This window comes from Notothenia rossii (assembly GCF_949606895.1).
Source record: "Notothenia rossii genome assembly, chromosome: 8".
Classification (NCBI taxonomy): Eukaryota; Metazoa; Chordata; class Actinopteri; order Perciformes; family Nototheniidae; genus Notothenia; species Notothenia rossii.
In genome coordinates this window covers 20,207,035-20,224,783 of record NC_136906.1, presented here as the reverse complement: position 1 = coordinate 20,224,783, position 17,749 = coordinate 20,207,035, and the positions used below count along the sequence as shown (strand labels likewise).

General features: G+C 42.2%; 1 protein-coding gene across 1 annotated transcript in view; it reads left to right on the top strand.

The window, feature by feature from the left end:
- Nucleotides 1-650: 650 nt before the first annotated feature.
- Nucleotides 651-17,749, top strand: part of syt3 (synaptotagmin III) — a 31,245-nt gene continuing 14,146 nt past the window's right edge. The window contains exons 1-6 of the mRNA XM_079646509.1: nucleotides 651-1,017; nucleotides 5,782-6,141; nucleotides 7,459-7,859; nucleotides 12,417-12,812; nucleotides 14,066-14,174; nucleotides 15,450-15,626. Coding sequence (XP_079502635.1) covers nucleotides 7,712-7,859; nucleotides 12,417-12,812; nucleotides 14,066-14,174; nucleotides 15,450-15,626 — 830 coding nt within the window. The 5' untranslated portion in view covers nucleotides 651-1,017; nucleotides 5,782-6,141; nucleotides 7,459-7,711. The remainder of the gene's footprint in view (nucleotides 1,018-5,781; nucleotides 6,142-7,458; nucleotides 7,860-12,416; nucleotides 12,813-14,065; nucleotides 14,175-15,449; nucleotides 15,627-17,749) is intronic.

Genomic DNA, 17,749 nt, shown 5'->3' with positions numbered 1-17,749 from the left:
CACACACACACACACACACGCACACGCACACACACACACAGACACACACACACACACACACACACACACACACACACACACACACACACACACACACACACACACACACACACACACACACACACACACACACACACACCTGCACATGTACAAACAGGCTAAGAACCATGTCCTTTTTTTGGCTCAGAGCCGAACATTGGCCCTCCCTTCCATCTCTGCTCTCCGCCGCTCATCCCAGCAACACCTCCTCCTCACACTCCTCCACCCCTACCTCCACTCTATCCTCTTCCATCCCCTCATCTCAGGGATGCTACCATAAAAATAAGTTACATTTTATGCCCCCCCCCCCCCCCCCCCCGATAGACCCACCCACCACCACCACCACCACCTCTCCAGGGGCATCTGCAGGGGTATTATCTAATCACAGCTATAATAAGACCAAACAAGATCCTAGGCTTTTTTTTTTACCCAGTAGCCATTACCCTCCACACCATCCCATGACTCCCCCCACCCCTACCCCCACCTCCACTAACACCATCTCTGCCTTTCTGGCTTTCTCTCTACACGCCCCACATACATCAGTATGTCTTTAGCACTGACCGGGCTGTACAGGCAGTGAGAGGAGAGACAGAGTATTAGTATTCAGAGCACAGGGAGGGAAAAAAGGCGAGGGAGCGAGGAACCGAGTGAGAGAGTGAGAGGGAGGGGATAGTGAAACAGAGAGGAGGAAAAAACACAAGGAGGGGGTAAAATATAAGGGTAGAACACAGAAAACGGGAGGTAAGCGCGGGGAGGGAAGATATAACATACTGTTCATTTCCTTCTCTCAGTCTGCCATCCCGGTTGCGGGGCTTATTGCTCGGTGCGTCTTCGAGAGAAGAGAGGGAGTGAGCGAGAGGAGGGGGTGGACAGAGCAAAAGAGGGCGGAATGCCCCTTTACAAGCGTCGCATCTGACTGAAACAGCGGAGAAGCTAGTAAATTGGACAGAGGGATACAGTGGTTTCTGCAACGCCAAGGTAGGACATGTTCCCTTTGTTGATTCTGTTACCAACTTGCATTCGGGTCTGAGATATTGCGATGTGTGCGTAATTTGCATCACATCTCCTTTGATCCTGCATCCCGCACTGGGCTCTGAATATGCCCTAAATCTAGCAGCATGTGTCTGTTTCCCATAAATATTTAATGTATATTATTTGTGCATCACCCAGGCTCTTTCATATTGCATTCTTCCATTGGTAGGCTAGGTGTGTGTTTCGAACATATAGTGGGATGCATGTTGTGTGGAGGCAGTCCATACAGGCTGCTGGAATAGCCTTCAGATAACAGGCTCATATCAAAACTGTATCAATGGCAGCTATCCTCACTGCTGCTGATGATTTAACTTTCTTCCGCGCAAACGCTTTAACATATAAGATGAACAGACAGTGGGATGCGCGCACGATCACGCAGAAAACACACAGAAGACAGGTTGACGTGCGTACGACGTGCGTAATTCCCCCTCCACTCCACCCACACCCCATTCCCCAAGCCATCAAAGACACAGTTGCTCTGGCTTCACACCACAGAGAACCATCTTTATGCAAAAATTATTAAAATAAACCTTAACCTGGGAGACACAGACTCTGACATAGCATTAGGATAAAGAATTAAGTAAGGGCAGCCTTCTGTTCTGTGTGTGTCAGTGTGTGTCAGTGTGTGGGTGTGAGTGTGTATGAGTGTGTATGTGATTACACTCCCTGTCTGTAAATAGGTCCTGCTCTGCAGCTACACTGGCTGAGCAAGAGACAGGAAAGGTAGCACCAGTTTCCGAAGGCTCCTGGCCGGCCACTTGCTCTCTATTTCCCCTCTCATGTTATAGACTATAAAAACACTTGCAGCCCCAAGTTGTGGAAAAGCTTGGAGAGCCTGAACAGCAACCCCTTTGATATGTGTAAATATGGTATGGAAATAGATAAAAAGGAAAATGTGTATGCTTGGTTGTGAATGCGTGTTTCATTGCATGTGTATAGAGATGTATGGTCTTAAGCACACATTCATGACACTTTCCCCCACCTAATGTTATTTGTTTGCTGAAAGGGTGTTCAGGAACTACTGAAAGGGTGGGAGCTATTATAGGAACAACCTCGAGGCAGAGATTTGGCAAAGCTATTACCTCTAGTCAATAGACATTAATATCCCCACGCTCAATCTTGGCCTTATACGCCGCTGTCTCTGTCCCGACGCAAAACAGTAGCGCTCCACTGGAGTAACCAAAAAGATGTGTTGTAGTATCCCTATCTGTTTACCCCTGTGCATCAATCTGTCACGGCCGAATGAGCAGAGAGGAGCGTTGAAAGCATTGTCTCGAGCAGTCATCGCTTTGGCCTCGAAAGGAAGTGATGCAAAACAAAAAAGAGGATATGCCAGTGTCGGTGGAGAGAGGTCATGACCTCTATGAATCAGTGATAGTCCTGACGAATGGCGGATGATCTAAGGGTACATGACTACATCGATTTGAGATGGTACACAACATGATACGGCCCAGCAGGCTGCAGCAGAGCAGACAGCATCAAAGTCTGGAACGGTGAGGGTCACAGGCCATGTCTGTAAAGTAAAACAGAATGTAAATGACAAATTATTAAAGGAAATATATTGTTAATGCAAAAAATGTGGCCAAGCACAGACATTGGAAGTGTGAAATTAGCTTAAACACTTAAGCAATGTTACAGACTTTAACATAAACAGAAAAATGTGCAAGAATGAGCATTCCAATAAAACATGACTTCCAGGTATACGGTTGAAAACAAAAGAAAGAGCGCAGCAGCAGATTGAAGGACTTGAAAGCAGGTTCACTGAGATCCAAAGAAATATCCTATTATAGTATATCCAATGGATTAGTCTCCATTGTCTACAGAAGCATTATGTTCTCAAACAAAAAAGAGTCTGACTGTTCTCAGTTACATTTTCCAATTAGGAAGGTATTCAGTTTTTCCCATAACATTTGTACATTTCAGCATTAAAGGGTAACTTCAGTTAGAGAGAAAAGGTGAGACTGAAAAGAGACTTTTATTAAGTGAATAAGGGTAGTATCTTTAAACTGCCTGATTGCTATCTGAACTCTATAATTATATTCAGAATGACCTCAAGGTAAGACTACCGCTGCCACAACAAATAATATTGGTTAGTTGCCTCTGAACTGGAGAAGCTAAAATGGTAGGAGACTCATATTTAATGTATTGTATTCAATTCAAAGACTAACATATAATTTCACTGGGAAATGAATTTCAAACGAGGATATGGGGTTGCAATAGATCATAGGTTTGTGGTAAGCTTCAAAATGTCTGCTACTTCTTATTCAGCAGACAGCAGCATTTCAAATGCCTTATCACTGTAATTCCCAAACCCTGCTGAGGTGTGGGATTCATCCCTCAGAGACAGATTGCACACGCAGATTTCAGATTTCAGTCGTACTCTCTAACATGATCCTTGTTACTGGAAACCCGCCCTATGGGTTTTATCATATTCACATTTGCCCTGCTTGAAGATTTGTGTTTGTTTGTAGCTTTTTCGGTGGAGTTTCTGAGCAAAGGAGAAAACCCCTGAAATTCTTGTTTGACTAGCACGGAGCCAAAAAATAGAAATCCAATATATATAAAAAATGAGTGAGTGCATTCGATATTAAATAAATATGTATTGGTGTATCTCCCAGAAATAATGAATGTGTGCTTTTTTTATTTACATCTTGGATGATAATCCTCACTTCTTTTTACTCAGCTCTCTGGTCACCTGATGGCGACTTCACTCCTGCCAGTGCAAATACATGCATGATCCCTTCATTATAAGGGGATACAAATATAAATACCTCATCTGCTTCGTTGCCTTTAAGCTATCGAGGATGTAATGGCTGGACTTAGCCATTCAAAAAAAGAAGACATTTAGCTGATGCTCTTATCCTTAGTGATTAACAGGATGGGCCATCAAGGGGCTCAGAGTCTTACTGAAGGACACATGCTATAGGTTTTAACTTGCAGCTTCTTACTGACTCATATATTAATTTTGGTCTATATCTTTTGAGGCTTTATGGCTGACTGGTCTTTCTTTCGGTTCTAGTTTGCCCTTTCTCGAAGATGTAGCTCTTGATCTGACTGGCAACCCTCTCCCATGATTGGGCAATTACCTCCCCAAGTTCCCATTCTGCTTTCTCCGTAGTGTGATTAGAATGTGACCTTCATGCCGTCCTGCCTCCTCTTCCCATTTTGACGGTGACCTCACTGGTCATCTGGTCTACGTTGTGGTGTATTTGTTCCTTGATAGTATTGATCCCCATCACAACAGCAGTCAATGTAGTGTCTGTGGGAGGTTTAGTATTGGTCTGTACACTAAATAAGAAATGATGTGCATCTCTGGGCATGGTGCTATCTGAGTCGAATTGTTGGTCAACATGTTTCTGAATTGGTGTTTATCTGTGAGCCTTTGTAAATATTTAGCTTGTTGTAAATTGCACCCCCTTACCCGTTGATTACCATTGTTGCTGTGTCACCCCTTGCCGCCAGCTTCCTGCTTTTTTTCCCCGGACTTTCTCTGCCCCAGTTATTTTCCGACCCTCTTCATCTGTCTCGCCTCCAATTTAATGACGTATATCCCTCGTTCTCCGTCTACCTCTTCCTCTGTCTTGCTACACAATCATTATTTCTGTCTGTCCGTCTCCTCTATTACATCTTTGCCTCTCCCTCCCCCTGAATCTGTCATTGGCATTTGAAGCGGCCAGTTTTGTGCCAGACAGCCATTCTTCAGATTGAGATATCCTGGGTTTTAAAGTCACTCAGACAGATTTACAATTTTAATGGGGAAAGTGGTTGGGGGGGGGGGGGGGGGCGGGGGCACGAGGAGGGCTGATGTAGGATGTAAGGTCTGGATTACGTTTTGATTTGCTCATTTCTTCTCCAACTGCTATAGGCTGAGCTGCGGTGGACAGATAAATAGACTGCATTATCTGAGTCTCTTCTCAACTGACAGTTTACCCTAATGTGACAATCCGCTTCTCAGAAGAGACAGGAACAGAGGGTGTTTCTGTTTTCAAGAGGAGCGAGAAAAACTCCAAAGAGATTGGAAGAATTCTTTGGATAGGGACTTGTTCAGAGTGAAGTATGTCTTTGCCTAATGCAGTGATTGATTGATGGGTCTGGGACAGATGGACATATAAGGAGCGCTTTGCTAGGGAGGTGCCACTCAATGTACAAAGACTGACACTGACATTTCACAGAACAACATATATCAACTGATCAATAGTCCTTGCCCTGTCCGACTAAGCACCTTGCTTGAGAAATAGGGCAACTGCTTTACAAGGACAAAACAGATTGGTGAAAAAGTGAGCACACCATGAACATTGTTTTGCCAGTGATTTATTTTCCAACCAAACTCCAGCTTGTACAACATTTTTTGCAGGACATTTTCAATATCAGGGTTCCTGCAACGGCTATGTATTATTAGACACAACTTTGCATTCGTTCTCCACAGTCAGAGTCCCTTGAGACTCACAAACTGTGAGAAACTGGAGTTTAGGCATTGACCTGCTTTTATTAAGACATTTATTAGACAATATGCTAACAAACTCTTGTTTTTCTTCGATGAACGGAGCACAAGGAGCACAACTACAGGGCAGTCAAACTTAATGAATCCGATTTTACCTCCATCTTATATTTAAGGAGATTTAAAAAATCCTCCAAATGTTAGTGTTTTTTGTTCTTATTCTTGTTGTGCCTCTTCACTTATTTGACAGATTGATTTTCATTGTTTTTCAGGTTATGTTGGAGAGCTTCAAAAGAGTCTCCGCAAATCCGACAGTGGGTGCAGATCAATGCTGAAGTGCTGGCAGGACCACTAAAACTGATGTGTTGCACTGACCCAGTTGGATCCAGATGACTAAGAACTACACTCTGTTCCTAATGGGAAGTTAAGAAAAAAGAGCCACTTGTCCGCAGGGCCCCCTTTCTGGTCTTGGAACCGTTAGGAAAATAACAAGATAAAGGTTATGCATGCACTGCAGGCATAATTCCTTATTCTTCTGCCAAATCTATTTGCAAAGACAATTTTAGATGTAGAGTGTCTCTGTCCTGCAAATTCAACATGGCCCAGAACTTCAACAGTCAAGTTCAATAAAGGTAAACAAACCATGGTTTTCTGACATTATTTAAGTTGATAAAATGCTTTCACTTGAATTGTTTCTTTAGTACAATAGATTTGACTTAGTTATTTGTGAAGCTAAGCCTGAGGAAGGCAATAAATTGAGTATTTTGAATGATAAAAGGGAAACTAGTTCTCTTCTCTCTCACAGTGTTGGTATTTCCTTCAGCATATTTCTGTTTTATGGAGAAAATAACTAATCATTATATAAAATACTCTGGTCACAATGAAGACCATTGGTCAGTTTTAGACACAAACATCATCACAGAATCCACAGGAGATCATTAAGACTCCTAATGAAAAATGAATCATGTTGAGAAGGTATGAAAGCATCTGGCTTTATTTAAAGTTATTAATCCATTTTGAGAATAAAATAGTTTGAATTTAGAACACTATAAGGTACAACATTTGAGCTATTGGAAGTTTCCAGATCGAGGTAAATGTGAAAAGTGCTACCATTTAATTCAAAACTCCATGGGCTAATTTATTGATAGTATATTTTAACATACATTAGGTGAAACTTCTGATATTAACATGGAATTAAATTAGATGTAATAAAAAAAGGTTGCTTGCAGTGCCGAACCCACTAAGAACCAACACCAACATCGGCAACAACTGCAATTCCACATAGCTTTCAGAGTCTTTTTTATTCATTTCAAAATACTTTGTTCACACCTCAAGGGTAAGTTAAGGCTCATTAACTAACTAGTACTTCTGGCCATACATAGACCATATGGTGATGTGTTTAGCCCGGGAGTCTTTCGCTGCCATCCCTTTCCAGTTGAGGATAGAAATGAAAAAATGTGTTTCCCTCAAAACAATTCAAAAGCAATGTGCCCTTGTATAAATGGCACCCTGGTGAGGATACCCTCAGACTGCCTTGTTTACTGTTTTTTACTTGTGTTTTTTTTTACCAACAATGAGACTTGATGGTAGGGGCATTTTGGCTTAACCATATAAATGGTAAATGCTTAATTAAATGTGTGTTTGGTCAAAGACGGAACCTGACCCTAATGTGATTTTAACGATATCAACACATTTGCTCCCCTTTAGCATTTAGCGGTACGTGAGAAAACAGTTCTTTCATGATGCCAGTTATCTATTTTCACTCTTCATAGTGTATGCTAGTGTGATATTTTGTAGCAACAGAACCAATGATCCATCAGAAGCACACTGATGGTTCTGGCATCAGAGTTCTTGATTAATAGGAAAGGTGACTAATCTGCTAAAAGCTTGATTTGTACACTATGTACTTACACTCACATTGCCAATTTTCTCCCTTTTTTCTCTTCCAGGGAAAGAGAGAGGGGTGGGTGACGCCGAGTCATACATAGGCACTCTGTGACCCAGACCAAGGCCACTGGGAGAACCCCTTGTTCCTTTCTTTATTGCCGGCAGCTTCCTCTGCCTCCTCACTCAGTTGACATATTTTGCAGAAGGTGGAAAGGCCAACATTCAATTTACCATAGCGCCGTCCGATAGGTGAGGGCGGCGAGGGCTGCGCTGTCATTGGCTGACTGCTGGTGAGAGTGCAATGCGGATTGGAGGATGTCGGGGGACTGGGATGAAGACCTGTGTAAGAAGGCACTGGTGTTGGTGGAAGAACTGTGCTTCAACTCCCCAAGAGGCTACAGCCAAAGTGAACGCTGCCAGGAGTTCAGTTACCTGCTGAGAGGTAGCAACAGACAGGACACAGGTAACTCAACTCACACACCTGGAGACTCTCCTACAATTTTTTTACAAAGTTTGCACTCAGAGGATTCAACAGTTTGTAATAATAATACGTGTCTCCCCTGCCAGATATTTAGAGGATTTACTCTGAGGCAAAGCTTTGAGCTAGATGCTAACGTCATGCTAACATGCTCACAATGAAAATGCTTCAATGCTAAAATTTCCTTACTAGCAGTTAATTCAAACTACAGCTGGGGCTGATGGGGTTATCAAGAGCTCTGCATATATTTTATAATAAGCCTTATCATTGTAAACATTTAGATTTTGACCTGCTGATGTTGCTAGATGGAAAGTCAGGGGAACTTCCAAACCTACAGGGGGCGAGTCTTTGATTCTGAAAATATTTTGTGGATTGCTTTGAGGAACTTATCACCAACTCAAAATGAACTCTCCTAATATGAGCTTGACTGAAGATTATTAGTATCCCATTGTAGTCTGAAAGTGGCTTTTACATTTTGATAAAAATACAACTTCTTGATACTTTAAATAATGGCATTGCCTGTTCTGTCCTAAAAATTGTACTATTTACATAGTGTATGCAAATATCCTCTTTGACAGTCTTAAGCAGAAACATTGTAGTATTGTCTGAATAGTTGAAGTACAGGATGACATATGTTAAACTTTAAGGTACGATAAGGCAAATGTTAAGACAAGTGTTCATGTTTAGGGATTGTTCGAGGTAGTGCACACTCAAAACAACAACCCATGAATTATTTATCTGCTAGATTGAAATGGCTTCAGTACAAGTCCATCGCATTTCTTTTAAGAGCCCCAAAAGAGTCTCGGTAGAATTCTGTGATTGTTATCTTAAAACTGGATTACAATACATATATATTTATCTCTTCCTCTTCTTTTTTGTTTCAATTTGACCGAACTGTGTGTAGAGTATTGTGTGTAGAGTATTGTGTGTAGAGTGTTGTGTGAGGGTTCTAATTGAAGCATTTGGAAGTGCAATATGCTGTTATGCAGATTAGCCTGGATATCTGTGGCTCAGTGTAGATTAGCCTGGATTGGCTGCATGTTGCCTCTGGAGATTTGGATGGCTCTGTGAAGAAATGTCACAGCATGGTTTAAGGCGTTGGCCCCCTCGCCAACCAGCTGTGATTTTTCGGTGTTTGCTGACGGAAGTCTCCGAACCCTCCGAGGACAGCGGCGCCGAAAGCTGTCAGCGAATGGCTTGTGTAAGCAGCAGAAATGTGTTTGATGTGGAGCAATGTACGACTCCCAGTGGGCTTGCATCACTCACTGATTGACAGGAAATCTCAGTCCCTCTTCACAGTGCACTTCAGAGGCCTCTTAACCACCCACCTACCCGCCCGCTCACTCTCTTTTTATGCTTTGTGGATAAGCGATGGATCTTTGGCAAGATCAGGGCTTGTGAAGGTACAGCGATTGCCCTAAAGAGAGACAAATGGAGGAGCCCCCGACTGTCCCCTCGCACGTTTGATCACAGCCCTGTCTTATCAGCGCACCCTGATCTGCAAACCACACACAACCCACTCCTCTGCCTCCTCTCTTTGTCCCCCCCCCCCCCTCCAGATCAATACATTAACCTTTCTTATCCTCAAACCCCTCCCCTTTTTAGGTTTTGCTCTAAATCTTTGTCAGGTTGTTTTCCTCTATCGCTCTTTTCCTGGACTCTCTCTTCTCTCTACTATTGTCTCTTTGGTTTCATCCCCTTCACGTGGTAGTCGACTTTATCAGCCCTCCTCCCTTCCCTTCACCCTCCTCGGAGGTACAGTAATAAACCCAGTCAGCTTATATGTCCGTTTCAACATGTGCAACAATCTGTTTTCACCCCCTCTCCCAGCCTCTACTTGCCCTGCCGGCCATTCTGTGGTTTCCATCATTTTTCACCCCATTCCCCTTAATCATTACTATCCTTTTTATATGTTCCTACCTCCTCCTACCTTCCTTTGCCCTCTTTTCCTCTCCTCCGCATCCTCCCTTTACCCTTCTCCTTATATCCATCCTCACATTCTCTCTTGCCCGGCTTTTATTTGTCCCCTTTTTTACCCCTTCTCTCAATGCCTTGCTCCTCACTTCCCAACCCGTCTTGTTCACCACCACGACAGATCGATGTCCCCTCCCCCATCCCCCACCTTCGCAGCCCCCCCATTCATATCTTTTGAACAAGTGCTGATTAATGACATACACAGACTGATGAATAATTCACCAAAGACTGAGCGAGGAGGGAGAGGCAAAGAGGAAGTATAGGAATGACGATCAAAGAGACAGCCGCTGAGTAGAGGAATGAAGTCGAGGCGTGCAGAAGCAGACACCATGGGAAAAGAAAGGACAGCAAGGAATAAGGGTTTTCTGAGGGGATTATAAAGAGGTGAAAGTGAAAGAGAAAGAGAGGCAGGGTTGGTGGAGACAGAAGGCGAACCAAATTCCAGAAGATGTACCCCCAGGGCTGGAGGATGGGCTGCTGTTGTTTTGTTTCCACTCACTCTTGTCAGCCTGTTTCAGATGTCATTTTCTTTTGTATGATGTAACACTTATTGTCTTTTTATTATGCCATTTAAGACATTCTGAATTGAATTACATTTAAGTAAAAGGGGTTAAAGAAAAGTATCTGGTCGGTGGTTCAGGAAAGATGTTCCTCTGGCGGTTAGACAATATTGTTCAGCATGAGGTTATGATTCATCTACCGGCAGACAGGAAGGATTGTTAGTGGTGAGCCTGATCTTGACGGAGCCCAAGATGGCAAGAGGCAAATATCCTAGGTAAACTGCAAGGTGGGGAAGCATACTGTTAGCGAAATCTGCACACTGTTTCGTAATGAGTCTCTTGGTCGACTTACAACCTATAAATATTCATGTTAAGGGCTCTGGGCCTACAGTTCATTGTGGGCTCTGATTGGTCCTTTTATCAAGACAGTCATCAGACCCAAATCATGCTTTTTATAAAAAGACTTCAAATGGCTCTGCATAATTATAAATATTCATTGTATATTTAGTCTATGTATTTATAAATATTGAAACCATATTTATAGGGTATTTATTTACAAATGTATGAGTTTATGAATGTACGTATCATAGGCTCCGACATGTACAGTTGTGAACTTCAAAACCATGAGCAGAACTAAGTCCCCGAGCTCTGGGGCTGATGTGGACTTTCATTTCTGCTCTCTTTAACAGAGGCTGTTGCTGGAACTGTCCGGCTGTCTGGTGCTGAAACTGCGGTTTTTCTTTTTATTCTGTACACTTTTTCATTCGGATGAGTCATACTACACCCTTCGCAACACACACATCTTCTACTGCCCCATATTTATCCTCCCCCCACACCCACACCCCCAACCCCGATCCTATTTACCCCTCCAACACAGTCCTTGAGCCGTCACAGATTAAAGAGCTCATCACCATGTGGAAATGCATGATGACATCGCAGAGAGATATCATTGTTGGTGTTGCTACTTTTTGTAATTGTTTGCCCCTGTTCTCCCACATCCGTCTGTTCTCCTCTCCTCCCCTAAGAATATCCACTCCGCCAACGTTTTCCCCCATTTTAGGCCCTGGATTCAAACTGTTGGATTTGAGCTTCAGGGGATGTTTGCATCAATTTACGCCTACAGCGGGTTCCTTCTCTGGCTTCGTGATTTGTGATTTTTGAGACCTTGTCATGATGCTGATGATGTGTGAAGGCAGCGTATGGGTTGTTGATCATACAGTGGCTCACTGTGTAGCTATGGATGGCAATGTATGATTGTCTGCAAGTCCACCAATTCCAGAGTGAAACATTTCTATAACTGTTGGATTGATTGGGATTAAAGTTTTTACAGACATTTATTAAACCTATTCCATGAATCCTACGGACTTAATTGATCCCCTGATTTTTCCTCAGCAGGACCATTAGGTTCACATTTGTGGATGAAATGCCTCAACAACTATTAAATGGGTTGACATTCATGCCCCTCTCAGGATGTAACTTTAGTGATCCCCTTTGTTTTTCATTTAGCACCACTGGCTCCCAATTATCTTTTGAAAATTGGGACACATACTTGGAAAAAGAAAAAGATTATAACTCGAAAAAACATTTCCTGTATTTGAACACCACCGTACCTCTACGCCACCTTTACCAGTGTAGATTAGTTTGATTATTGGTTCTGTTAAAACCAAAAAAATACTATTTATAAATATGCATGTAATAAGAGTTGACTCTTTGATTCAGTTCCTTCGTGAACATTCCTTCTCCACAGCCAATTCCTGTCCAATCAGCCGGGCTGACTGGCAAAGGTAGCTAACATTGATTAGAAGATATGTTCCGCAGTACAATGTTACTTTTAGTTCATTTCAAGTTTGGCAGGAGTCAGGCGGCCGTACCGATTGCAGATGCTGTATAATGATTTTTTTATTCGTAAAAAGACAAACACTGGATTAGCAATGCTATGACTTACAGCACTGCGGTGCCTAAGTAACCTACAGTCTACAGTGGACTGCATTTTCCCCACACTTTTTTTAAATGTTCTTTTTTCTTTTTGTGTAAATACACACTTTAATAATGAAGTTATCCTCTGTAGAGATCTCTGTCAGCCTGCTGTCGGTCATTGTGACATTCTGTGGCATCGTCCTCCTCTCCGTCTCGCTCTTCGTCTCCTGGAAGCTCTGCTGGCTCCCATGGAGGGACAAGGAGGGCGGAGGCCTGAGCCTGACGTCGGGGCTGCTGCCCGGAAGTGCAGGTGTCGGGAGCCTTGGAGGCCCCGGGGGCTCCTCACTCTTACCCCCCCTGCTGCAGAGGAAGGAGGGTCACTCCTCCTCCTCACTCTACCCCTCCCTGGGCCAGCAGGGTCAGCACCACCCCCATTTCTCTGACCTGGTGGGAGTGGAGAGGGGGGAGGTTGGTGGTGTGGTGGGGGGGCCACAGGACACCCAGGAGCCGTCCTATCTGGACATGGATTCCTACCCCAACAATGCAGGTGAGAGGGAGACACTCTTAATCCCAGTCAGAATGAGTAATGTAATTCCACGCTCAATAACTTTTTATTTTAATATACTCTCAGGTTACTGAATTTAATACTTTTACCTGCAAACAGTAAAACTCATTTAACTGGGTGATGAATGGCCATTTTCATACAAATAAATGGCTGTTCTCATAGCAGTGCTACAGTTAAGGAATAATACTTTTTCATGTTACTTGCCTAGTCTGTTACTACAAATACTTGGTTATAAAAGAAACTCATTAAGAAAAAGGTAGACTGTGACTTTAAGGAGAAGTTTCACTTATATAAAACACATTTTCATTAAAGAATATTTTGTTTATTAAACAAAGAAATGTGCCGAGCGATCTAATCAGCTTTAAGGTTCCCATTGCTAACATGCCATTTGATTCATGATGCTGGTCAACTCATTAATTCACTTTCCTTTAACTCTGTTTTGTTCTATTCAACCGCTGAGAAAGAATCCCTCTTTAGCTGCTGTATGTTCAACTTTCTTTCCTAGCTAGTTTTATCAGAGCTCGTTGCAAGAAACGGCTGAACTCAAACCTCATGTGTGCAGTGAAACTCGCTGAAGCGTACGAATTGGCCAATAATGATGTGTTTTTCCTTTACTTCCAGCAACCCTTTCACACCACACATAGAATATTGATGTGTTCTTCTGTTGAGCTGCAACAAGTAGTCGGTTAATCAAATACTTGATTGACAGATAATTATTTGATTACATTTTTTATAATCAAATTCATTATTTAATATGCATTAACTGGTGTTTCTTACTTTCTCCTGATGTTTTGTAGACAAACGTTTGAAATTCAAATAAGCATTAGTTGCAGCCTTAATAAGATTACACACAAAGATACTGATTAACGTAGCTTTAGGAGATCCTTCCCAAAAACGGTATAATAGCGGGGCAATTTTCACAGACTGATTCATCAGTATCATTAATCAGTAATCGTCAAATGCTTTCTGGATGCCAAAATGGTACTTAGATGTGCCTTCTTTCATATCTGTTTGTTATGCCTCTTAATGCTGTTGTTAACGTCTGTTAATTCTTTCTCTTCTGTCTGCTGTTAAAAAACTCTCAGTTAAATCAATGTAAGACAATCAATGCTATCAATGATGCCAACCCTGCATTCGAAAAAAAGACATTGCTCTAAGCCACTGTAATGACTAAGGCACTAATAACAGAGAGAAGTGAGTCATCGAGACATGTTTGTCCATTTCTCACTCTGCAGGAACTCTGAAGCTGAGTCAGACGTCTCCAGACGTCCCTAACTCAGAGGTTGGAGCCCAGCCCCATAAAGACCTGCCGAATGCCCATTCCCAGCAGCAGGTCACCTCCCGGTCAGTACCGAGTGTTTGGGTTAAAAGGTGCAATGTGTCATCGTACAATCTCAACGTTTGCCAGGCTTATAATGTATAGCATAGTTTGCCCAGGTCAGTTGTAGCCATAGAGAGACCATACAAACATCAATGTCTTTAGTAATGTTTATTCTGGTACGGTTTGGTTTGTCATTAGTTGCACAAAAGATATATTTATCTATGAGCCAACATTGGATGTTACTTCCCAGTCTAAATGAAACACACCTCATCTCTTCACTTGCCCGGAGCTGTCCAACGGTGGAGAGCCATGCTAATGTTTACCCTTGTGTCGCTTCTTTTGATATCACTTATTATCTTGACCATAAATTGTGGTTTCTTGCCGAGAGCAGGTCGTTAGGATTGTGATAAAGGTCATTTGCCAAGAGTATGAGCCGTCTTTGCGTAATTTAACCGGGGGCTTTACCTTCAACCTGATTGACTCAGCAGCTCTAATCGTTCTTTTCTCTCTTTTTGGACTGAGGACAGACTAGACTTCACCGTGACTCACTATTACCTCCTTAGGTACAAGTGGTATTCTAAGACAGGACGTCCAGGGCTAGCTGATAAGCATGCTTATTTTGTTATCTCTGCAACACCTTACACAGTCTTGCAATTTTGTCAAAACTGTTAGTTATTCACATTATGTTAATATAAGCCTATTGTAAACTAAAAACTCTGTCTATCCCTCACACATTGCACCTTAAAAGAATGTGTGCATATTGTGCATTTGTAACAGTAGTTGTTGCTCAAAGGAAACTCCTAAAATCAAAATCAAGAAAAGGAAAACAGTACCTGCTTAAAAGCTGATTTGTGAGCAGACTGAAAAAGACTATATTGCTTCCTTCTAATTAAGGCTTTTAAAGGGTTTTCTAACATATATAGTTTCATCTTGAAAAACATCTGTCTTTTTGTAAAAAGTGATGGTGATATTAACAGTTATTTACTAAGCACAGTTACAGGTATCATTTCTACAAAAACAGAAAGGACTCTGGTAGAACATTCCCCATTTCTAACTGATACATATTTTCTGGTTTGTAAGAACCATCATCACACAACTAGACTTGATTTTATAACACTTCTATGAATGTGTAAAAAAGGTGTGCCTATGCGGATAGTTGTTATACTCACTTGAGTTGGTTCAAATGCCACTGCATCTCCCATCCAGTTACTGAATCATACTATTTGAAAGCATCGTTTTTAGTGTGTGTGCGCGCTGGGCTCTTCACTTAATATTCATCCTCTTATGTGTCTGTTTAGGCCTAAGCCCATGACTCACCAGCTCTCCAGCCCTGATTTCCATGGCGAGGAGAAGGAGCAGGTAACCAGCATTGGGCAGATCAAACCGGAGCTCTATAGGCCCAAGGGCGACCTGGGGGACGGCAAACCGGGCGACAACTGCGGCAAAATCAGCTTCCTCCTGCGTTACGCCTTCAAGTAAGTCACCAAGCTTACATCAAAACATGCTAAATGATCTTTCAATGTCCTCTTATGTGAAACATGTAGGCTTTTAACATGGACAATTATATTCAAACCTAAACATCGAGGTTACATCACAACCAGGTTAGGTTGAAGATGCTGCACCAGTGTCCGTGGGGAGCCCAATCGACTTGCTGTCTGGAAAACAGGAACACCTCCTGCTTTGATCGAAGCATTGCAAAACACTATTATTTTCCATGTCTTTTTTATCACCTAACAAGGTACAACTTTATTCAAACATTCCATGGCAAACCAGTTATGTTTTTCTTTAGTTTAGGTCTGGACCAAAGAGGTAAAATGACTGAACAACATTCCTATGCATGGCGCTAACTCGATAGATAGCTAAACAAAGAAATGACAACATCAACTCTGCATTCTTTGTATGCTTGTGATAGCCAGGCACAGTCTGGGAAATGTAATCCTTAAAAATACGAACTGAATATTGTTTGATGAATCCAGCACTGTCTGAGTGCCACAGCGCCGGTTTGGCCCGTCTCCTCTCAATGTAGCTGCGTCTGTTTTTGCACCACTTTGATCATAGCAGTGGGTGTTCAGTTCTTCAAACACTAAGAAGGGTGCAAATAGACACTGGTTGGCCAAATTTCCATCATGGCACAGAACAGAGAGAGGGTGCTTCTTTGGAAAATATATTTAGCTGTGTTTGTTCTCTTCAGTAGACATGTAAACAAAGCCTCCAACTCAAGGGGGAATTAAGTTTGAGCAAATTAGTTTTTTTTGGAAGTAAGCACCTCTAGATTCATTCCGTGGTCTCCTTTATTTTCACATTATATTACATTTCATTTAGCTGACGTTTTTATCCAAAGTGACTTTAACCATGAACAAACACAGGTAGAAAAGCAAGACTCCTACAGGTAGATAAGCTATCAAGAAGCCAAACCAATGAAATGCTACTGCATTGGCTTTAAATATGCCAAACCCTTGTTTACGATAATCATACTAAAATAATAATATACAACAAATTTAAAATGGTACTATTAAATGTAAGTGACAAAGCAGCTTCAGGTTCTTTATGTGCTGCGCGGCACACACTTTGGTTCTATTTATTTAGCTCCTTTGAGGATTCTTCCTTGAACCTTCTATACTGCAGGATTTGGGTCTGAGTATGTAATTGGTGGATGCCATGCTGTGAGGACTGGGTAATGGGAGAGTGTGTACGAATGTGAGGCTGTACTGCAGTCCTAGGTGGATGTAGGTTGTTGGAAGGAGTGTGTATCTCGCTCGCTCGCTCTGTCTGCAGCCCCGCTGGCAGTTCCCCCATTTCTGCCTGCCCTGACATGTAGAAACATTACAACAAGCGAAAATGCTGATGGTCAGAAAAGAAAAGGAGCGAGACGCCGTTCCAGTCATGAATTATATATGGCAAGCCACTTTAAACGGCAGCCCCTGTCAACAAATAATAACACCAGACTGTGTTTTAACTTGAGTTACAGATATAGAGAATTAGCAAGGAAATTGGATGGACAGTGAGGTTAATGATGAAAAATATTCATGTGTCCCTTTTTCTCAATTTATGCATGTCTGGCTTTAGTTGCCTGTCATTACATAGTAGGCAAATTGTTATAGTTAGGGAAGCAGAAGAGAGGGAGTAAAAAAGAAAGGTTAGAGATTTAGTGTGTGGCCATGTCTGTATACACACACACTGGAACTGTGATAAGATCGGTCTGTTAATGTGTGAGACCCAGCTGTTTGGAGTGTAACAGTCAGAATAACAATGTCAATCTCTCTCAGATCCTCGGGGAAAGGCATTTCTATTGACAATCCCATTAAAAGCTGACACATTTCCACTGTGGGAAATACAGCTAGCCTTCGGGCATTGTCTGCCAGGAATAAGGTTGTGAATTTACCTCTGTGCTCGAGCAGTAATAGGTATATTCTCTACTGTACTTCACGCTTGTTTAAAAACCTTAATTTGGGTTCCAAGCTCACATCTCGTTCTGTAAAAAGACATTTGAATTTGTGACCGCGTTTCTGTAGCAAACAACCAATGCAGGGAAAATGATGAGGTGTGTTCCTGTCGTTTCCAATTATTGTTCATTTGAGCATCGCTGTGAACCGCACTG